The sequence below is a fragment of the Nannospalax galili genome, unplaced genomic scaffold (genome assembly GCF_000622305.1).
Source record: "Nannospalax galili isolate Female #2095 unplaced genomic scaffold, S.galili_v1.0 scaffold634, whole genome shotgun sequence".
In the NCBI taxonomy this organism is placed as follows: Eukaryota; Metazoa; Chordata; class Mammalia; order Rodentia; family Spalacidae; genus Nannospalax; species Nannospalax galili.
Window position 1 is genome coordinate 2194640 of NW_008336853.1, and position 23357 is coordinate 2217996.

The window sequence follows — 23357 nt, forward strand, 5'->3', positions numbered from 1 at the left end:
CGGGGGGGGGGGGGCATCTCCTTACCACAGGAGACCCCAGCAGCAGCCGGCCTGTGAACTGGGTGTGAGATGGGAAGAGGGGCTCACTGATCCTCATGGAAAAGGAGATAGGAACCCGGGAGAGCCCTGTCAGAAACCACGAGCCCGGATGAGAGTTCATAAAGCAGGAACATGTTTATTAGGCACCCTTGCTCCTCACAGAGGAGCAAGATCCAGGCCTGAGGCGCCCGCTCTGAGCTCTCTCGAAGCTGCAGGTATCGCCTGAGAATGTAGGCATGGGACCAGCCACCACCCCAAGAACACTATTTGGATGGAGCAGATCACCAGAGGTGGCCCTGGCATGAAACCAGGCAGGTGCCTGTACTCCACAAACACTGAGGAGTGGGAGGGGGCCCTCAGGACACCCACCCAGACTCTGGCAGATGGGTGAGGGACCTGGCTCCGAGGCATAAGCTACCCTGAGCCAGCAATGGGGAAAGAAACCAACACAGAGTCCCTGGAGGTCCCTCACTCACACCAGGTCCTGAGGGCCCAGTCTAAGTCTGCCTGCTTCCTCTTGGCCACAGCTCCAAACTTAGTCCCACACATAGGGGTTTCTAAAGACCTGAGAATTCTTGCCATCTTTCGGTGGTGTGGCCACTTGCTGGCTCTGGGCCACGTACATGTCTTCAGCTCGCAGAGTCGAGTTGGCACTGCCCATCACCTGGCTGTTGGCGGTTGCCCGTGGGAGGATGACATCGTAAGCACCTTCGGACTGGAAGGAAGAACAGGCAGTCTCACAGCCAGGGGATCAGGAGCCAGGTTCCTCCAGGGCAGATACACAAACACCCAGCTTCCTGCAGGGCGCTGCCTGCCAGCTCCTGCTTCTTGACCCGTTTGCCACCCCGTTCTTCTAGGACCCTGCTGGCAGGCTGGGATGGATGACTCTACTTCTGGGCATGGAAGTAGGTTCTGGCAACCTTGAGGAAATTCCCCGAGGGAGACCCTGTTCCTGAGCCCCTGCTCCTAGTTCCTCAAGGAATCCTCAGGTTCAACAGAAAGGCAGCTCCTACTGCTGCTGACGGCACTCACAGGCTCCCTTCCTCTATTGACCTTACTTCAGTCTCCAAAATGTTACTACAACACCTGGTACCATTCTGGTAGGTCCCAGGTATAGCCATACAACTCTGGTCTAAGATCTGGCTCTAAATGTTTTATCTGGAAGGAACATGAACCCATGGTCCCATTGGTCTTATCCCCATGAAAGAGAGCTGCTATCACCAAACATTCCAGGCCCCAGAATCCCAGACCAGCTATTGTTTTATCAGATCCAGGTGGCCCTCCCTCCTGTATGGGGATCTCCCACTTCCTAGAACAGCTAATCATTCCTGCTGACTAGAACATCTAGATCAGGGGTCTCACACCTGGGCATGCACCCATAATCCCCAGAAGTGTTTGCTAAACCTCACACCCTGGGAGTTAGGCCCCACCCTGTGGTAAGCTGGTAGATGTTTAACAACTAGGGTAGGGGTGGGGATGGAGTCCTGGGATTCTGTTTGCAGATCTGCTTTGAGGAGTTACTCCCATCTAGGTGGAACCCAAGCTACAGGTAGTAGATGTCAACAATCTTCTGGAGCAAGTTCTCAGGGGCTGCTCACTCTGGTGGTCTAGGGAACTCGTTCTGAGACCCAAGTAGGAACAGCAGCCCAGCTAGGTCAGATGACCCTCAAAACACACTGGGGGAGAAAAGAGGGGCAGCCTTGGGTTGGGGGGCAGCTCCTGAGGAAAGGGTTCTGAGGCTGGGAGCGGGGAAGACAGTCTCTGCTCACAGTCGTAATGAAAACTGCCCAGCACTGCTCCAGGGTGCAGATTTACCCTTAGTGACAGGCACAGCTGGAATTGGAAATCTCAGACACACAAACCACCCCTTGCTCCAGGCTTGGGAGGTGGGGAAGGGATGAGAACAGCACCCTGCTGACCTCCTGGCTTCCTGTTCCCAGCATTCTGCCAAGGCAGGTCGTGACCCAACCTCTCCTGCAACCACTGCCAACCAGGAGGCGGAACATACATGGAGTGGGAATCTAACCCACCTCCTTCCTGTTCCCACCACCCCCCTCCCCCCTTCTGGCTTCCAGAACCCAGGGGCGCTATAAGGTCAAGATTTGCTAGCGAAGCATGGTGGGACATGCCTGGATCCCAGCACTGAGGCAGGAGGATTACAATTTGAAGCTAGCTTAGGCTACACAACAAGCCTTTGTCTCCCCCAAACAAACAAACAAAAAAGACTTGCTATTTTCCAGGGGTATCAGGGCCCCTCTTGGGACAGTTGTGGTTGAAAATTAAATTTCTATTGAGACCTGCTACATTTGGTCCCCTGTCACTTTGGGGAGTGCTGGGCCGAGACCCTCCTTTGTCCGTCCCCAAGCTCTTTTGGGTAAGGCGAAGTTGGTTCTTCCTCCTTCTTTTCTTTCCTTTTTTTGGGGGGTGTGGGGGGGGATAGGGTCTCATGCAGCCCAAGCTGTTGAAGGCTGTAGCCAAGGATGACCATCAACTCTTAATCCTCCAGCTTCTACCTCCCAAGCACTAGGATTACAGATGTGCCACCATGCCCAGTTTTGACTATATATTCTCTACAGCTCCCAACCTCAAGCTGTGAGTGATGCCCAGGGACTTGGGGCAGGTCCCATGGCAGTGTCCTGGGGCTCTAAGTTGTCAGGGTTGATGTCCCCAGAAGCTCTGACATACTCTACTACCTATACTCAACCACATGCTGGTTGTACAGCCTCTCTACGACCAAATAAGGATGGATTCTGTGGCTGCCAGCAGGGTCACAGGAATCCCAGGGACCTACTCACCGGGCCTTTGTGCATCAGAGCCATCTCGGTGGGCTGGTACACACTGGTCAGCAGCTGCCCATTATAGCCGCTGTAAGGTGACACAGGTCTCTTTGCTGTAGGGATAAACAAGCACAATTTGAGAAATCTCTGGACTCTGACTCTCCTTCACCCTCTACAGCCCAAGAAACTCTCCTGGATACAGGGAAAAGTGGGCCTTGAGGCCTTGGTATAAACACCCAACCCAGGAGTTGTGACCTAAGGCTGTGGATGTGGGGCCCCTCCCATGCCCGGTGTCCCCTTGTTCAGAGGCACAGAACAGCACAATGCTGCTTGGTTCCCTGCAGTGTGGGGACCCTACCACGCACACACATTTAAACACACACAGATCCCACTACAGCTCAGAAAATGCCCTGTCAGCAACTTTCACATCCCCATCCACCCTCAGGGCCAGAGGCCAGAGAGGGGCACATGAGCCTTCGGCAGCCTTCCAAGACAGCCAGCCTCTTCTACTGCTGTGGGCCAGCTGCCAGGTGCTGAGGGAAATACAACTAAGACCCCTCAAGTCAAAGTTTCCACATGCCCTGAGTCTATGGGTGACTGCGGGTGCCCCTCCACATCAACCCAGGGCCAGGCCAGGGAGACTTCATGCTCAGCCTGTTCTGGGCCCCCTGGCAAGTTTCCAGAACAATTTGCAGCTTCAGGAAGGCTCCCTGTACCTTCCAGTGTATGTTTCAAGATCTGACCCACCCTCCTAGGCACCCCCAGGGTGTCTGAGGAGAGCTGCTAACCAGTCCTGGAGCCGAAGAGTGGGCCTCTCAGAAGGGACAGGCATAACTTCTGTGGGACTGAGGGGCCATGGCCTGTCTAGGACTCCTAAGTGCTGAGTTCACTCTATTGATTTTTCCATTTAGGAAAAAATGAGATAAAGACTCACAGCACAGAAGTGTCTGCCATGAGAACACAAAGTCTGAGACCCCTCTGGCCTCAGAAGCCGACAAGATAGGCACAGGGCTGGGGAGGGGCTTGCCATTCCTCCGGGTACCTGCCCAGTGCTCCTCTCTTGCTGGCTTCCCTAACTGCCCCCTGCACACTCAGAGGCCCACTTTGAGTGCCAGATGCTACCCCAGTGTGGGGGTATAAAGCATCCCCAGGGGGTAGATCACATACCATGTGCCCGCACAAGCAAGGATCACTGCTTTCCACAAAGCAGAGGCCATGAGGAACTCTGATTCTGGAAATTCCATTACTTCAATCCTGACTTTCTGATGGAGAGGTCCCAGAGCCAGCCCTGTATGATAACCAGGCACAGTGCCTGGCACACAGCGGGTGTCTAATAACTACTAGTTCTCCTTATACGGTTAACAAATGGGCTGCTGAGGTCACTACGTGAGTGGTTAGTCAGTTTGTTTGTGGTGCTGGGGAATTTTCCCTTTTTCTCAAGAGAATAGTTCCTGCCCTGCAGTAAAAAGACACGGGATAAAAGAGGGAACACAAGGTGTTGCATGACTCGGTCATTAAGAGCATTGGCTGCTCTTGCAGAGGACCCAGGTTCAGTTCCCAGCACCCACATGGCTGCTCACAACGGCTATAACTCCAGTTCTAGGGGATTCAATTTCCTCAATGCCGTCTTCTGCTTCTGTCATCTTTGGGCACCAGCATGCATGTGGTGTACATATACACACTCGGGCATACACACATACACATAAAATTTGTTTTTTAAAAAAGGGAACGTGTGGGCTGGTGAGATGGCTTAAGGAACAAGGGCACTTGCCACCAAGCCTGGCAGCCTGAGATCAATCCCCAGAAGCCACACAGTAGAAGGAAAAAAATGACTCCTGCAAGTTGTCCTCTGACCTCTACTTGTGCACCGTGGCACATGTGCCTCCAAACACGTACACATAATCAATACATAAATGTAATTTAAACAAAAAAAAAAGAGAGAGAAGGGACCACTAGGGCTGGATTTGGTAACACATGCCTATGATTCCAGCACATGGGAAAGGGGAAAGATCAGGGGTTCCGAGTTATATAGTGAGTTTGGGTCAGTCTAGGCTACACGAGATCCTATCCAGCCTCAAACACACACACACACACACACACAGAGACAGAGACAGAGACAGAGAGAGAGAGACAGAGAGACAGAGAAAGGAAGACAGGAAGATGTGTAAGAGGGTCTCCTTGACCCACCTGAGGCTGGTTCATCCATGGAAAATGCTTTGTTTTCTACAAACATGCTCTGGCCTGTCTGCTCTTTCAGGATGGTCTCGTAGCCCACACCCCGGGTGGGGTACATGTCCCCCTGGTAGCTCTGCTCTGGGCTGGGCTTGGTCACCAGAGAGACTTCAGGGATGACGTAGAAGAGGACAAAGGCCCAGGCATTGGCAGCAAGGGCAATGGCCAACGTGGGGTCATCCCAGGTGGGGCTGTGGTGCTGCTTATTGCCGTAAGTGTACATGACAATCCACACCACCCAGATGGCGATGGAGATGGCTGTGCTGAGCAGCACAAAGACCCCATGTTTCCGCCAGCGCTTAAAGCGGCCACACAGGGTGGGCCAGGCCCCCAGGAAGGCCCCCAGCAGCAGCAGCATCACGTAGATGAGCGCCATGACAAAGTCCATGTTGGCGATGGCACAAGGGGAGGCCATGGTCCAGCCAGTGCTGCCGTTGCCTAGAGAGCCAACATCGCCACCTCCCCGCACCAGGGTGATGATCAGCCACTCCGTGTTGATAATAACCTCCACTAGGGTCAGTAGCAGAGCCACGGTGAAGATCACCCAGCCCTGGGGCCCGTGGTTCTTTCGGGCCAGAAAGTTGAGGGCAAAGACGTGGGCCACCAGGCAGGAGAAGCAGATGGCAAACAGGACCCCAAAGAGGAAGCGCCGAGAGGCACAGGTAGAGAAGTCGGGCTTCACCACGCAGGCAAATACCAGGCAGAAGAGGCCCAGGGTGCCCAGCAGAAAGAACACCTGGGTCCCCAGGAGACTCCGCTTCTTGGTGTCCTGCACAAACGGGAGGCTGGCCACAAGGATGATGGTGAGCACAAATGTAGTGATGATGCCCGCGCCGGCCACTGCCTCCAAGATGATGCCCCATGCCCCAGAACGGTCACATAGGTTGTAGTAGAGGGGGTCCAGGTCTGGGCTGCACCCAGGTGGGGCGTGGTTCTGGGCCCAGGCCCCTGGGAAGAGGAAGAGAGGCAGTCCTAGGCACATCAGCAAGGCTTTGTGGGGGGCCATCCTGGCTCCCAGGCCAGGCTTCAGCTGGGTCCCTAGAGACAGATGAGAAATAGGCATAAGCAGTCCTCCCAAGTAAGACATGAATATACATGGTTCTGTTTCCCTCATCCTGCACCAAGGCAGGTAGGTGGTGCTGGCTGACCAGGGTATTATTGCTCTAGGCTTCTGAGTCCTTTTTAAAAATTATTTATTACTTATTTTTATTTTATGTGTATGAATGTATTGTCTGCCATGTGTATAAGCGCACCTGTGTGATGCAATGCCCGTGGAGGTCAGAAGAGGGTGTCAGATCCCCTGGAAATGGAGTTAGGATGGTTGTTAGCCACCATGTGGGTGCTGGGAATGGAACCCAGGTCCTCTACAAGAGCAATCAGTGCTCATCGCTGAGCCATCTCGTGAATCCTTAACTCAGAACTCATAAAAATCCATCTGACAACAGTTCAGAGATGAATTCCATCTGTGTCCTAGCCATGGAAAAGGAGGAAGCCATCTTTGGCGTTTCAGCGTTCTTCCTTCACCCATCAAAACCTAGGCTCAGCGGTTAAGAGAGCCGGCTGTGGGCTGGAGAGATGGCTCAGCGGTTAAGAGCGCCGCTGTGGGCTGGAGAGATGGCTCAGCGGTTAGGAGCATTGGCTGCTCTTGCAGAAGACCTGCATTTAAATCCCAGCACTCACATGGTTCCTAATAACTGTAGGTAACTCTAGCTCTAGGCTGGCACCCTCTTCTGACCTCCATGGGTATTGCATGCATGGGTGTACTTACATACATGCAGGCAACACACTCATACACATAAAATAAAAACAAATAATTTTTTTTAAACCTAGATTTAAATATTCCCTGAGCTCCTGTAGCTAAGGGTTGGGAGGTAAAGGGCTTGTGAGCCAGTCAAAATCAAGCACAGTGCCTACTCAGCACTGTCCCTCTGCCCTGAAACTTCCAGGGCTCAGGTCAGATACTGAATCTAAACGCATGTCCTAGGGTTGCCAAAGTCCATGGTTACCCAACCACACATTCCCCTACTCAAAGTACTTAAGAGGCTCTTCCTAAGTACTTAACAAGCACCTGTAACAGGTTTAACTTGCAGCTAGAAAAAAAAACGTTGAAAAGTTGTTTCTGAGCCCTTCCATGCCCATCCTTCCTACCTCCTCTTTTTCTTTCTTTCTTCCCCTTTTTCCTTATTTTTATTTACTTATTTCAGAAAGAGGATCTTGCTATGTAGCCCATGTTGTTCTGGAACTCAGTATCTAACCCAGGCTGACTTTAAACCTGTGACTCCTACGGCCTCTGCCTCTACAGTGCTAGGACTATAGGCACAGGACATCAAGACTGCCCTCCCCCTTTTAGTGCTGAGTTTCCTCTTTTGAATCTAGAGTTCAATACTAAAGACAAGGATAAAATAAAGAAATTCCCCTGCTGAGGAGTTAGTGACTTAATGCAAAAATTTTCCAAGGAAACATTAACATTTTAAAAGCCAACAACCAGGCAAAGGCAACAAAATCCCAAAGGGATTAATCTTTAATGGAAGACATCAGGACACTGTAATGAAAAGGGAAGAAAGATATATTTTATTAACACCAGAAAGGTAACTTATTACCCCATCTGCCCACTGCAGCTATACCAAATGTTGCAGATCTGTGCCAAAGAAGAAAACCCAAACTGGCCCTCCAGGATGATTTTTCCCCTATGAACTAAAGGGTACCATAGGTTAAGAGAAATTCAAGATCAAATCTGAGGGGGCATGTGCAGCTCAGTGGGAGTATGCTTCCCCAAAGTATGTGAGGCCCTAGGTTCCATCCTCAACACTGCCAAAACAAAACAACGAAACCCCAACTAGTTTGTGAGTTTTCCATTAAAACTCATTATTTTATTTTATTTATTGTTATTTCGAGACAGGATCTCCCTGTAGCCCCAGCTGGCTTGGGACACTCTATGTAGAACAAGCTGATCTCCATCTCACAGAGACCTCCCTGACTCTGCTTCCCAAGTGCTGAGATTAAAAGTCTGCACCACCATGCCGGGCTGCATTAGAAGCTTTAAATGGATGTAGAGACCTAATACTGAAATTTTAAATGCTTTAAAAATAAACCATATAAGGCTGGGCGTGGTGGCACATGCCTTTAATCCCAGCACTCAGGAGGCAGAGGCAGGTGGATCTCTGTGAGTTCAAGGCCAGCCTGGTCCACATAGTGAGTTCCAGGACAGCTGGGGCTACAGGAAGACCTTTTTATTGGTCTCAAAAAGACAGAGAGAGAAAATGGATGTAAGAAGGAATAATGAATAAATAAATAAACCATATTAAAAAGTCCAGAATTCTCTGAGATGCAGCTCTCCCATTTATGTAGTCCTTCCTCTCCTGCTTAACCAGGAGGGTTACTAAGGTCAGCAACCAAGCTAGACTGGAATGATAGTGACCACTAGTGGCTAGGAAGGGAATGGCACTATCTGCATTAATGCTTTCCCCACCAATGCCCATTTATTTACTTACTTATTTAGTCCACCCCCACCATGACAGCCTGAACTTTTGAACTATGAGCTAGAATAAACCTTCCCTTCTCAAGTTTGCTTTTTACCTGTTATTTTGTCATAGCAACAGGAAAAGCAATTAATACATCTGAATGAAACTAACATAAAAATTACCAATATTCAAATAATTTTCTCGCCCCACCCTCCCTTTTGTTTCCGTGGCTTCTTTTTTTCCTTTGGTGGGGGGTTGAAATAAGCTTCACCTGGTAGCCCAGAATGACCTAAAACTTGTGGCAATCCTCTTGTCTCTGGAGTGCTGTGATTACAGCACTTTAAGCCATCATGCCCAGCTTTTGCTCCTTGAAAACATTCCATGGCCCAGCATGGTGACACACATCTGTCATCCCAGCACTTGGGAGGTGCAGACAGGAAGGTCAGGAGTCTAGGTCCTCCTTGGCTACACAGCAAGCAGACTAGTCTGAGCTACAAGAGACCTTGTCTCGGGTTATTTTAAGCCATCTTGGCTATCTCCTAACTTTTCCTCAGCCACCACCTACCTTTAACTCTTAAATTTAACATGCTTACATAAGCTTAATAAATGTTTCCCTAAATAAATATCATTGTAAAAGTTAGTTTCTTGGCCGCATGTAGTGATACACACCTTTAATCACAGCATTCAGAAGGCAGAGGCAGGCAGATCTCTGTGAGTTGAGGCTAGCCTGGTCTACATAGTGAGTTCCAGGCCACCTGGAGCTACAGGGAGACCCTGTCTCAAAGAGACCAAAATAAATAAATAAATAAATAATAAATAAATAAATAACAACAACAACAAAAACCCCACAGTTTCTCTTCATTTCCCCTACCCTGAGACTCTGTATACTGGTAAATCAATAAAGCGTCATCAGTATTTACAAGTGCTGGGAAGAGAAAGACCATAGGAGAGAATTAATTGGTAAGAAGTCATACCCAGCCATCCAGGAGCTAATTCACAGATAATAGCATTGTGGGCTCCTAAATGTTCAATGTTTTAACATGTAGACAACCAGATAGAATTTGGGTTGCAGTTAGAAATTTAGAACAGAGCATTGAGAACTACCAAGAAAGACTGGAGAAATGGCTCAGCAGTTAAGAGCACTGGCTGCTCTTGCAGAGGACCCGGGTTTGAGTTCCCAGCACCCCCACGGGGGTTAACAACTGTCCATAATTCCAGTTCCAGGGAATCCGACACCCTCTTCTGACCCCTGCAAGCATTGCACAACACAGGTGCATTTGCATCCAGGCAAAACACTCATACACATAAAATAAAAATAAATAAGCAAATAATTTGAGAAAGATAATGACCAAGCAGCACCTGCCCCTTTGAAGGTTTAGAAGTCAGGGTTGGGGACACAGCGCAGTAGCTCAGCATTTACCTAGCCTACGTGAGTCAATCCCCAGCACCGAGAGAGGAGGAAGGGCTATAGAACAGGCAATTATTCCAAGTTTACCAATATTTACTGTGCACCTAGGGGGATAAGGCCCTATTACTTTCAGAGCTCCGGAAAATATGAAAATGGACAAACACATGCTAGTTAGGATTTAATAAAAATACAGTACATATACCAAAAAAATGCCTCAACTGAACATGCTAAGTGACATAGGACGGAATTTACCTGTACAAGAGAGATGTTGCAGGAAGACAGAAGAGCCAAGAGAGAGGAGACGGGGGACAATATAGTGTAGCATTTTATAATTTTATTATTATTGACTAGGGATGTGGTCCAGTGGTAGAGAACTTGCATAGCATATATGAGGCCTTGAATTTGATCCCCCACTACTTCCAAAAAAGGAGATGGGACGAGATGGTTCAGCATGTCTGGGTTTAGATCCCCAGCACCCATGTAAAAATCTGGGCACAGCTGTATGGCTCTGTAGTCTCAGCTCTGGGGAAGGGGAGACAGGAGGATTCCTGGGGCTTACTGGCATGCTTGTCTAGCTTAATCAGTAATTAAGTGTAATCAGTGAGCTCCAGGTTCAGTGAGAGACCCTATCTCAAAAAATAAGATGGAAAGAGATTACACCCAGTATCAACTCCTGGCCTCCGCATGCACATATACCACATACACATGCACATACACACGAACAGTACACACACACACACACACACACACACACACAGCATTTTACCCAGTATTTAGCAAAAATGCACCAAGAATGCCAACAGTGATAATTTAATAAATAGCCCCATGTCTCAGACATTGCCCCAAGTCACAGACTTAAGGTAAAGCCTTGAAGAATGAGACACATGGGATGAGTTAAGCAAGCGAAAGAACCAGAAAAGATAACATAAGTCAACGCCCTGAGCTCCAAGTTCAGAGCAAGAGAGAGAAAACCGAGTTCAAGCATGGAATGAACTCGTGGCGGCTCAGGCTGGTCAGAAATGCTGTGGGCAGGAGTCAGGGGACTTATTCCAGGCAATGGTGAGCCACTGTAGGCAGTATGGAGCACGTTGGGGGCAACACCAAGGTTGTGCTTTCTGAGATGAATCTGGCATAAAAGCAGAAAGCAATCACTTTATTGGAGACATGTTTATCCCAGTTTAGAGAGCAAGGCCAAAGGCAAAACCCTAATGGCCAGATAGATCTGAGAGATTCTTGCCAAAACACCACCTAGGGACTAGGAGGACAAGGGGGGAAGGGTACCATACTATAGGTACATCTGATAACAGCTAAGTCATTCCAAGGCTGGAAATGGAGGACAGTGAAGGCAAACACAAGCGCAAGGCCATAGTTGCATTCCCAGGGAAGAAGAGGAAGGAAAAACACCTGGCTCTACCTTGCTGGTCCCAGCATCCCACAGGCACTTGTGCCAGGACCAGGGAATAGTTACAAACCTGCCCTGTTTCCTCTTGACTTTGCTGTTGGTTGAACAGTTTCCTCCTGACCCTGATCCTTCAAAAATCTCAGCTCTGCCACCACACTCCCAGTGTGGAAACCCAGAAGGACTCAACCAGAGGGTCTATTCACAATCTCGATACAATGCTGCTGCCCAAGTGCCCTGAAATGTACCATTCCTATCCCCACATGTTTCGTTCCTCTGCTTCTTCAGAAAATAGAAAGGCAAGTGGGGAGATGGAAACACAGTCAGAGGTGGGGAAATTGGGCCAGCTGGGCTGGGCTCTGTCAGTGGAGGTGAGCAAGACAGTTCAAGAGAAGGCGGCTCAGGGCAGCTCAGAGCCAACCATTTGGTTCAGCTGTTGCTGCCTTTTAAGAGGATGACTGAGGGGTAGACAGGAGGGACCAGCTCTGCCCAGAAAGGCTCAAAAGCTCTGCATGCACCTGCCCCCTGCTGTGGGTCCCCAGACCCTGCCTTTAGACTGAACCTCTTGAACTCTAAACTTTTGAGTCATGTGACCTACCTCCTCTACTCAGCTCTGAGTCTTCAGACTTAGCACCCTCTGTAACTTCTACTCTGGGCCTTCACACAGTAAGCATGTGACTCAGGACCACTGAAGGGAATCATGCCTGCCATCTACCCCTGGCCCATTTCTACCTTCTTCATTTTGCAGTCACATCTGCTTAAAGGTTTTCTGGGAATCTCAGGAGAGGAGAGGGACAGGGGCCTCCTGCCCTGGGGGGCCTCCGAGAGCCCACAGCTGAGGCCTGTTTCAGATTGTTTTAAGGACAAAAGGACTTTTTACTTCAGTTGTACAAATATTTTTAATCACCTCTGAAATCAGCCTTTCCCAAGGCTCAGCCAGCCAGCCCGCAGCTCTGGTCTGAGGCAGTGCAAGCCAGTTCCCAAATCCCCTTCCTCCATCTTTCTCTCTGTAGGGGGAACAGAGATTTGGCTCGGCTGGTGGGCTGAGACCCAGCTAGCCCTGACTGGTTTTACCCAGCAACAGGTGAGGTAGCAGTCTTCATCTTCTCATCTTTCTAGAATATCATCATCATCATCATCATCATCATCCTCATCATCCTCCACTAAGGAACCAACACACAGATATAGACATACAGACAGACACACACCATGTGGAAAAACAAGCTCCAAAGTCTTCAGAAGGCTGCCTAGGTCTGTCTACCAGGATCAGGGCCAGAGAGTATACAGACCAAAGGCCGGGCGGCACAAGGTCCCATTCAATAGGGGAATGCACAGCCAGACACCCCTCCCTTAGCTACAGCCCCTCAACAGCTGACCTGGAAAGATGGATGGACACGTGGCCAGCCTTCTGTCCTATTCTCCCATCCACCACCTCCTCCTTTCTCTCAGTCCTCGGCCAGGTGCTATTGTCTCAGGCCTCTGACCAGCAGCTATTCAAAGCATCCAATAAAGAATGGGCCTGGGGAGACGCTGGTGCACGGAAAGAGCCACATCAGTCTAATGTCCTCCTGTCTCCTTCCCAAACCAAGAGTGGGTAATTGGACCGAAATGCCTTGAGCATTCGGAGACTCAATGCAATCAAGGGTCTGCCCCGGAATGTCACTGTGGAATGTGCCCCACCCCCATTCCCAACAGCACTACTCCCTCCCAGCCACACTGTTGTGGGGAGGGGGTTCTCTAGGCCTTCAAAGCCACACTTGCAATAGATGCTTGTTTCCATTCTTCAAGATCAAGATAGGAGGGTCTTAAGTGGTTTTAGAGCTTTCTAGGCGTAAAACTGTTGGCGTGGGCTGGAAGTGGAAAGCACGCTGGAAAAGTCAGGGGGCGAGTAAAGTACTGGGATCTAGAAAGTCAGGCCTCCACAAGGAGAGGCTCCATAGATAGGCCTCTGAAATCCCAAACTTCCCGAGGGAAGATCCCGAGGCCTCTTCTTTCCACTCCAGCCCGGCTGCTGGGGTCTACACCCGCGCGCCCCTGGAAGTCTGAAGAGAAAGAAGGGAACCAGCTTATCCTCCACCCCTGTCCTCTAGCCACAGAAACCTGCCTTCCCCATCCACCGCAGCGAACCGCCGAGAGGACGCCAGCCCACAAGTCACGGTCCACGGTGGCCCCGCGGGTGCGCGAGTGGGTGGAGAGACACCCCTGGGACACACGGATCGCGGATTCTTCCCCCGCCCTCCACCCGGAGCCGCAGCGCCGGGCTGCTCCCATCCGTAAGTCTCCAGCTGGCTCCGGTTTGGAAACTTTTCTGCGAGCGGAGTTGGCACGGCATCGTCCGCCCCCCGGGTCTCCATCCCCTGCCTTCAGCCCTCGCCGACTCCCTGCCAGCTCCATCCGGCTCTTCCGGGCGGAGGGCGGAGCGCGGAAGCAGCAGCCCTTACCTGGGACGCACAGCCAGCCCGACTCCCGGCAAGGCTTTCGGAGCCAACTTCGGCCCCGGGCGGAGTGCGGGCGGGGACGGGAGGGGCTCTGCAGAGGGCGTGGGTCCAGGCTTGGCCCGGGCTGGGGTGACGGGGCCCGGGCAGGGGTGCAGGGCGCAGGGCCTGACTCCGGGGGACCCCGGCTGAGCTGAGCGCGCTCGGTGGCTCGCTCTCCCGCCGGCCTGCCCCTGCGCACCGCTCGTCTCTCTCTCCGCGAGGGTAGGCCGGGCTGTATCACCGTGACATCACCTCCATTCCGGGCGCTTATCGGGCGCCAGCAGCGCTCCAGGTACGTGCGATCCGCTTCCCCGGGAACAAAGCCCGCCGGGCCCTGCCCTGCCCCCTCCGACTCACCTCCAGGCTCGGCCGACTTGCACTTTCCGGTTGGGAAGGGAGATCAGAGTTTCTGGCCAAGCTGGCGTCTGGGTTGTTGCTGTTTACTGACACGCCCCCCGCACGCGGGCGCGCGCGCACTCACGCGCACTCACTTTTCTGGACTCGCTTTTCTCTCTGCAAAGCGGTTCTTCGGGATGCAGCCCAGCACAGCCCTCGTGGGTCGGCTATCCTCTGCCCGCATCTCCCCAGCGATCGCACGCATCGACAGGCGCGCGGAGGCTACCTTGGCACGGCTCCCCGTGGCGGACACTCAGCCTTTTGTCACCTTCGTCCTGGCTTTCCCAGGAGACACATGCCCCTCACAGTTCCCTGCTCCGGGCTGGAGTGAGGCACACACTCAGACACAAAGTCCGTCTTTGTCACGTCTTCTGCACTCCCCTCCCCTTCTGAGCTTGCACACGTGGACACACCACACCACACAGCGAACGTGGGAATGCCACCGTGCACGCCCCTAACTTCGTGGACCGAGTCCAGAACCACCACGGACCGTTGCCGTGGGCCTGATCTCTGGGAGCTCGAGTTTCCCGCAACGCGCCCTCCAGTCCCCGCGTCCTGGTTCCCTGGGGCGATCTGCCCTAATTAGTCTTCCCAGTTTTGTTCCCTGAGGTACAGTCTTTAACCGGGTCCCTGTGGTCTCTGCGCTCCAGGTCTCCTTGTCCCTGACTCCGAGTCCGGCCCCTCCCATATCCAGGGGACCTTTCCACGAATTCGGGTTCCCGTGAGCCCCACCTCCACTCCCTACCCCGAGGTGGATCGAAGGGTTGCCTCCCTCTCCCCTCCGGCCCCAGGAATCTGCCGATCGGGAACCGCAGAAATACGGAAGCGAATCCCAGCTGAGGCCTCTCTGGCCCAGTAAACAAGAGGGTTCCCCCCCGCCCCCCGGCCACCTTCCCTGGGGACCGCGGTCCCTCCGGAGTGGACTGCGTTATTCTCGAGGCACAGCGTGGGGTCTGATTAGCTGGCATTGAGCCCCCAAGGGAGCCAAGCCGCAAGAGCAAAGGGGAGGTTGTTGGGCCTGGCAGAGACCCTGGGGACCCGCGGGGGAGGGCAGGGCGCCCGGTCTCGGGGTGCGGGTTCTCACGACGCGGAGTTGCCTGGGGGATCGCCAGCTGCGCGCAGTGGGAGCCAGCCCCTGGCTGGGCGTGTTTGCTCAACCCTGATTGCCCTCGAGGGGGAGGGGAGGCAGCTGGTCACTGGCGAGGGGGTAGCCAGGTGCGGGGGAGCAGGGAGCAGGGGACCGGTACCTCCCTACCTAACGTGTGTTTGCATGGCTCGGTCTATGACAACCAGGAGTCTAAATGCAATGAATCACCTGGAGCTGCCGCTGATAAACCTCAGACACCTACTATACCTCTCTTCTCACTGCTGGGTTCGTGTTTGCTTAGTGGTGGGGGCTGCTTTGGCTGTGGGGCCCTGGCTTTTCTAGAACTCAGAATCCTTTCCTGTGCCTTACATTTGCTGGCAGGGGAAGTTTTGGAGAGGGGGGTGGCAAAGCGTGAATTGTCTCTGTGGGTGACTGTTTTAGGACTATGCTTTATCCCTCCTCTCCCACTCCTAAATCCACCTTCCACCCCAGGGTTAAGGACTCAATGCTCAACTTGAATGGAGCAGTCAGTTGGTGCCCACACTAGAAAGGCAAACAGACTGGTCAGACCTAAGTAAGCAGACTAAGTCGCCCTGGCCTGTTACCTGGTTTTCATTCACCAGCAACAAATGCCTGACTCTCGCTGAGAGGGATGGCTCTATGGCATATGTGAAAAGCCAGCTAAGAGAGCCAGGGGACCCAGTAGAGGAAATAAGACTGGTCTTGGATCCTCAGACCATCTCATTTTTTTTTCTTTTAAAAGTATTTTATTATTATTATTATTATTATTAGTCTTTTTGAGACAAGATCTCCCTGTAGCCCCAGCTGGCTTGCTAGGCAGACCAAGCTATCCTTGAGCTCACAGAGATCCATCTGCCTCTTCTCCTGAGTGCTAAGATTAAAGGCCTGTACCACCATGCCTGGTTTTATTTATTATTTTTATTTTATGTGTACGAGTGTATTGCCTACAAGTATGTAAGTGCACCCATATTGTGCAATGCCTCAGAGGTCAGAGGAGGGCATCAGATTCCCCTGGAACTGGAATTAAGGACCGTTCTTAGGTGACATGTGGGTGTTGGGAATCAAACCCGGGTCCTCTGTAAGAACAGTCAGTGCTCTTAGCGGCTGAGCCATCTCTCCAGCCCCTAGACCATCTCATTCTGTTTTGGTCTTTTTTGAGACAGGGTCTCCCTGTAGCCCCAGCTGCCCTGGAACTCACTAGGTAGACCAGATAGGCCTCAACTCAAAGAGATCCACCTGCCTCTGCCTCCTGAGTAGTGGGATTAAAGGTATACCACCAAGCCCAGCAGACCATCTTATTCTTACTTCCCTCTTCCAGAACCTCTTTTCCCCAGGGTCTCCAAAACCTCAACTCTTAGGTTGGATTTGGTGGCCCATGCCTGTAATTCCAGAATTTGGATGCTGGAGGCAGGAGGATCAGAAGTTTAAGGCCATCTCAAGATCAGCCTGGGCTACATGAGACCCTGTCTCAAAACAAAACCCCAATTCTTATTCCCAGCCTTACCCGCACTGAGGGAGGGCAGGGGTATGTGGTCACCCACTGAGAGTTATTTAGAAAAGGACCCTGCCCAAGGGGCTGAGCCCTGCCCTAAGCCAGCCCTGTGAGGCAGCTGGCAGTAGAAATATAGGCCAATATCCAAACTGTTAGTTCCTCCCTGTACATCCAGGCTGCCTTCTGGAACAAGATCTGCCATCAAAGGACAGAGCAAGTCCCTCTGGGCCTCCGGGGCTCTAAGATCCCTGTGGCACTCTGCTTTAGTCCCTGGGGCCTGTGCTGATCAGGGATTGGGAGAAAGAGTTGGGGACCCTGTGGTTGAGTCAGACCCTGTCGTGTGCTGCTGCTTGTAGGCTGCAATGCTAGAGGGAAAGTCCTGTGGACCTGAAGTTGCCCTCTGCGACTCTAGCGACAGGGCCATCTGTGTTCCCCGATGCCTCTCACTCTGATTTTTAATAACCCATTATGAACTCCATGTTCACCAAAATAAATAACCTTCGGAAATGGCCCATGAAAGGTATTGCCCACCTATGGCTCCAAGCACTCCTAGAGTTACTAGGACTGTAGCGACCAGCTCTGCCCCTCCTTCCCCCCATTCTAAGTGACACGCAAGCTGACTGGCACAGCACCTTTATTCACTTAACCCTTTTCTGAGCTGCCAGAAAGCCCCTCCATATCAGAGCCTTAAGAGGCGTGCTGTCTGCTGTGCAATGGGGCATCACCTCATTTCTCTGACCCCCACTTTCTTTTTTAAAATAGGAGTGACAGCACACCCTCCAAATGCAGCCTGTCTAGAATGTTCCTCCCACAAGCCTGATACTTACAGATGGTCTGTGGCCAGACCCTTCTCTGTGTGACAGCCCAGCCCCTCTGAGCCGTAGATCTTTCCACTAAAGGCATCTAACAGTTTTGAAACCACACTGTGGGAGAAGTTGCTTCTCCAACATTCTTTTAATTCCATTTCACCAGCACTAGAAGAGGCTTGCCTGGCTATGCTCTGGGCTGTGGCCTATGCTGGCTGGTCTGTCTATCTGATGCCCTCTTCTGTCCTCCATGGGCACTGCACGACCCTGGTGCACTTACACACATATACGCATAACAAAATGTTTAAAAATATTTTTGGTCTTTTTGAGACAGGGTCTCCCCGTAGCCCCAGTTGGCCAGGAACTCACTCTGTAGACCAGGCTAGTCTCAAACTCACAAAGATCTTCCTGACTCTGCCTCCTGAGTGCTGGGATTAAAGGCATGTGCCACCATGCCTGGCCCAATGCTGATCTTTCTATCTGAAGCATCCTGTCCCTTCTACCCACTGTCTCTCTCTAACCAAAAACATTTTAATTGAATTTTTGTGAATTTCATATATTTTTATCATATTTAGACCCTCTCCCTTACCTGTACCCTTCTTATAGCCCTCCACCTGATTTCATGTACTCAGTCGTATACATTAAGGCATATCAATTTAAGTTTGTGTCCCCAAACGTCCTTCAGTGTGTCTATCCACTAGAGCCTGATTAACCTATCTAGCATCACACCCTTAAAGAAAACGGACTCTCCCTTTCCCAGCCATTATCGGTGGCCAGTAGTTCCTCAGCTAAGGTTGGGGCTTCTTCCCCACTTCTATGCTGGGATTTCCTCTGGCTCGAGCTTTCATGGGTCTTAGTGCAAGCTGTTACCCTTGCTGTGAATTCAAATGAGTAACTTCTCAGCTGGCTGGAAAACTGTATTCCCTTATGGTCATCCACTGCCTCTGGCTCTTACAGTCTTTCTGCCCCCTCTTCCACAATGGTCCCTGAGCCTTGAGATGACAGAGGCTTGATATTGGTATCTTAAGACTAAAATTTTTTAAATTATTTCTTATTTTTATTTTATCACTTTATGTGTATTGTTTGCATATACGTTTAAGTATGCCTGTGTCGTGCAGTGCCCTCAGAGATCAGAAGAGGGCATCAGATCCCCTGGAACTGGAGTTACGGATAGTTGTTAGCTGCCATGTGGATGCTGGGAGTCAAACCCAGGTCCTCTGACTTTTAGAAGTCTTCCCTGCCTCAATGTCCCTACCTCTGAGAAGCCTTACTTTCCCCAGAAAGAACCATCCTGAGCTGCCCTGTTCACCCGGAGCCTACCGTGCGCTGACTTACCATTTATCCTAGTGTGTCATAATTGACTTCTAAATTGTTATTTCCCCAATTAGACTGTCCCTTTCTCAAGAGTAAGGACTATTCTTGTCCCAGCATCTGACACACAGCCTGGCACACAGTAGATGTTTTTAGCAGATGCTTGTAGAATATCCATTCTGTGCAGACCACTGCTGACCTACCTACCCCCTTACAAGTGGTGTCACACCACCCCTGACCTGCAGTGCCGCAACATCCTGGGAAATAGGCAAGCCTTATATCTGCAGAAGAAGTTAACCTGTCCCCAGAGCAGCTAGCAAGACTTTGTAACCCATTTTGGATATAGAGGAACTTACCTAAGGTATGCTAGAGGATACACATACATTCCCAAGAAGGGACCTCCAGTTTGCTCCTCGAGCAGGCATCATAACCCTGTGGAATCTCTTAGGGGAGTCAGGGAGGCTAGCCCTGACTTAGGGGTGAAGGACTCTGATGGAGTAACAAACAGTACCTCTAAGTCAGACATGGTGGTGCATCCCTATAATCCCAGCATTTGGAAGGTAGAGACAGGAGATCAGGAGTTCAAAGTCATCATTGGCTATATATTGGGTTGGAGGCCATCCTATGCTACTTGAGACCCTGTCTCAGCCCCATCCCCCAAGAAAGAAAGAAGGAAGAAGGGAGAGAGAGTGGGTGCTAGGGAGCCATCCATCTCTCACTGAGCTGAGGGTGGGGCCTGGAACCCTGTGCCAGGCAGCTGGGAACCCCATAGCTGCTGGTAAACAGTTTGTATTTCACCTCTCCTTGCTTCTGGTTATACATTAACCGTTCCTGCTCCAGCTGCAGTGTTAGGCCCTTTTCTCTTAGGTTCATTGAGCTTTCTGCCTGGTTACTTTAAGAAACAGGAAGCCAGGACCCAGAGAGTTAAATACTCATTCACCACAACTGGCTACCCATGGGTGAGCTCTCTGGAATTATACCCGAAAGCGAAAGCGGGCTTTGGGCAAAGCCCTCTGGAATGTCACCTGACGCTGAACCCTTCCACGAAACCTGCACCTCCCTTGTCCTGTGTCAACCCCCTCATTTCCCTCCCACCCCCTCCTTCCATGGCTCAGTGGCAGTGAGTAACCAACTCCTTGGGAAGGGAAGATTGGATTTTCTAAGTCATCTGGGTCTAGCCAGCCCCAGTCAACAGAGTAGGCAGACCCCAAGAGCAGGACCTCAAAGGCAAGCCTAGGTCTTCCAGACACTCAGCCTACCCACCTCTTACAAAAATGAGGGGGAAGTGTATGACCACACTGCATTCACTCTCTGCCCCCCTTCAAGAGTGGCATCCCAATCTGAGAACATTTCAAGGGTTAGCTTGCTTTGTGTCTTACCCTTAACCCCCAAACGATCCCCTTGCTCAGAGCTACCCCTCCCATCATCCTCCAAAGCCCCATTTGGTGTGGGATGTTCACTGATTTCACCCCAATGCTCTGATCAGAGCTGTCACTGGTTCCTATTGCACCAAAGTCAAAGTCCAGATTCCCTCTGCTGGCACATTCAATGCCTCTGACCTGAACTCAAGGACTCTCCTTCCTTTTCTCCACAGGAAACTGTCACTCCAGCCAGAGAGGCCTGAATGTGCGAGCCTCCCACACTGGCCTTCCTGTGGCTGGCTCACACTGCCTCCCCCACTGTACCTCAATCCGGGATGTTTGTTCTCAGCTCCTCTCAGCCTGCCAGGGACCATCTCTCTTTCAAGCCCTGGGATCCTACTGGAAAGAGCACTGGCGACAAGAGTCCTCTTTCTCCCTGGAGAAGGGCTCTACTAATCTTTTGGTATTTGAATTGTTGGTTGACTTGGTTTTAGTATTTTTGTTTGTTCTGTTATCGTGTGTGTGTGTGTGTGTGTGTGTGTGTGTGTGTGTGTGTGTGTTTTGTTTGTTTGCTTATTTGTATTGAGATGAGTGTCTTACTATGTAGCCCTGGCTGGCCTGGATCTCAGTATAGACCAGGCTAGCCTCAAACTCATAGAGATCCACCTGCCTCTGCCTCATGAGTGCTAGGATCAAAGGCATGTACCATCACACCCAGCCAGTTGGTTTTGTTTTTGAGATAGGGTCTCCATTGTGGGCTGACTGGCCACAAATTCTAATAGTAACCAAGGGTAACCTTGAACTCCTGATTCTCCTTCCTCTCTCCAACTCCTGAGCGCTGAAATTACAGGTGTGTGCCACTACTCCTGGCTCTATTATTTACATTGTTAATGTTTTTAAAATTGTTTTTGAGGAGCTATGCAGAGATGCTTATCGGTTATGAGCACCGACTGCTCTGAGGTTCAGTTCCCAGTACTCACATGGCAGCTAACAACTGTATGTAACTCTAGTTCCAGGAGATCCAACACCCTCCTTTGGCCTCTGTAGGCACTGCTCATACATTGTACACATACATACATGCAGGCAAATACTCATATACATAAAATAAAAAATAAAAATAAGAGTTGTAGGGTGTTTTATTTTATTTTTTTTTATTTATTTTTTTCATCTTTTTGAGACAGGGTTTCCCTGTAGCCCCAGCTGGCCTGGAACTCACTATGTAGACCAGGCTGGCCTAGAACTCACAGAGATCTACCTTCCTTTGCCTCCCGAGTGCTGGGACTAAAAGCATACACCACCACACCCCACTTTAAAAGTTGTTCTTGAACTTCCCGTGTAGTTGAACTCCTGATCCTCACTTCTCTACCTCCACCAATTGCACTGAAAATGATATGCATAGATATCTTGCCTCTCTAATTCTCTGATAGTCTGCATAAGTAATAGACTCTAGATCCCAAAACTTTTCTTCCCAGCATCCCCTGGCATAGAGTGGTACATATTTAAAATGTGGACATTAAATATTGGCGGATTGACTGTCAAGGACAGTAGGAGTCTATCAGCCTTCTGAAAGCTGGGGGGGGGGTGCTTAGAGTCTATAGACATCCAGTAACCAGACCCCTGGCTTCCTGACTCATGAGTTGAGAAGGTCAGAATAACACAGTGCCTGTGATGGCTTGCCTCTAAATAGCACTGAACCATTTCTGACTTTTACACACACACACACACAAACACACACACACACAGACACACAGTGCTTGCAACCCTGTAGATGTCCAAAGGTAGATAGGATTCCACAAGACAGTCATTATTAAAGGTAGATAGGATTCCACAAGATAGGTATAATTATCTCTATTTTATAGATTTTTAAAAACAGATTCATAGAGGCTAAACCCAGCCATGAATTTTAACCATCTGTTTTAGCCCTTTGGACTCCACTGTACTGAACCATCCCACCACAAAGTACCTTCTCACCTACTGCATAGCCCTTACCATTTTCTGCCTTCTGGATGGTGCACACCCTTCCTCCCTAGCCACCCTTTCACCCTGAGATGCTAGCTGTAGGACCCTGCTGCTCAGGCTGTTACCTGTTCCCATTCTCTGCTGGTGGCCTTTGGCTACAGTGGTCACCCTGACTCTGCACAGCCTGCAGCCATTTCACCCTTCACCAGCCTCTGAATCCCGCACCCATGTGCTGCATGCAACAAATCAAAGCCTATGATTTACTCATTTATTGTGCTTGTTTGTTGGGACAGTATCTCATGTAGCCTAGGCTGGCCTTGAATGTGTATGTAGCCAAGGATGACCTTGAACTTTTTTTGGGTGGGGGCGGAGGGGATTCTCACTGTGTATCCCTGAAGGCCTTGAATTCACCAAGATCCTCCAGGGTACTGGGATTAAAAAGGTGTGTGCTAACTCATCCGGGAACTTTTAATTTGTGATTCTCGTGCATCTACCTCTCCAGTGCTGAGATTACAGGTATGCAATACCACGCCCTGTTTATTCAGTGATGGAGATGAACTCAGGGCTTCAAGCATGCTAGGTAAGCATTCTACTGACTGAATGACTTTTCCAGCCCCATATTTTATAGTTGCTTCTTAAAAAATTTTTTTAAATTTATTATTTTTATTTTATGTGTATGAGTATATTGCCTGCATATATGTGAGTGCACCCATGTCGTGCAATGCCGCAGAGGTCAAAAGAGAGCTTTGGATTCCCCTGGAACTGGAGTTAAGGATGGTTCGTAGCCGCCATGTGGGTGCTGGGAATCAAACCTGGGTCCTCTGCAAGAGCAGTCAGTGCTCTTAACCCCTCAGCCATCTCTCCAGCCCCCCTTTTTTTTTTTTTTTAAAGCCAGGGTCTCACCCAGGCTGGCTTCAAACTCATGGCAATCCTCTGCCTCAGCCTCCTGAGTGCTGAGATTACAGTTGTGTGCCACCACACCTGACACATAAAAAACTTAATTTAAAAAGACCCAGTTGGGATCTCAGCAGACCACCAAAGAGTGCCGAGTCCTGGCCTCCCTCTGACAGAGGCCCTGAGAATGCAGGGGACTGCCTCAGAGCCCCGGATCCTGCCTCCACATGGTGAAGC

At 50.6% G+C, this 23357-nt stretch overlaps 1 protein-coding gene and 1 long non-coding RNA gene across 7 annotated transcripts in view; one reads left to right on the forward strand and one right to left on the reverse strand.

Annotated features, from left to right (window-relative positions):
- Window positions 1-14959, reverse strand: part of Gprc5c (G protein-coupled receptor class C group 5 member C) — an 18453-nt gene extending 3494 nt beyond the window's left edge. The window contains exons 1-4 of one of the 6 annotated variants that reach the window (XM_017797723.2): window positions 13758-14959; window positions 5004-6086; window positions 2835-2929; window positions 605-754 (exon numbers count right to left, since the gene is read on the reverse strand). In XM_017797723.2, the coding sequence (XP_017653212.2) occupies window positions 605-754; window positions 2835-2929; window positions 5004-6054 (1296 nt within the window). In that variant the 5' untranslated portion in view covers window positions 6055-6086; window positions 13758-14959. Of the gene's footprint in view, window positions 1-158; window positions 755-2834; window positions 2930-5003; window positions 6087-12223; window positions 12288-13420; window positions 13702-13757 lie in introns of those variants that run through there. The other 5 variants (XM_008831472.3, XM_029562717.1, XM_029562720.1 and 2 more) reach the window with 5 other exon arrangements.
- Window positions 14009-22836, forward strand: LOC115070075. Its single transcript, XR_003849278.1, has 3 exons — window positions 14009-14085; window positions 20501-20730; window positions 22729-22836. It is a non-coding gene; the product is annotated as an uncharacterized LOC115070075 (long non-coding RNA).
- Window positions 22837-23357: the final 521 nt, after the last annotated feature.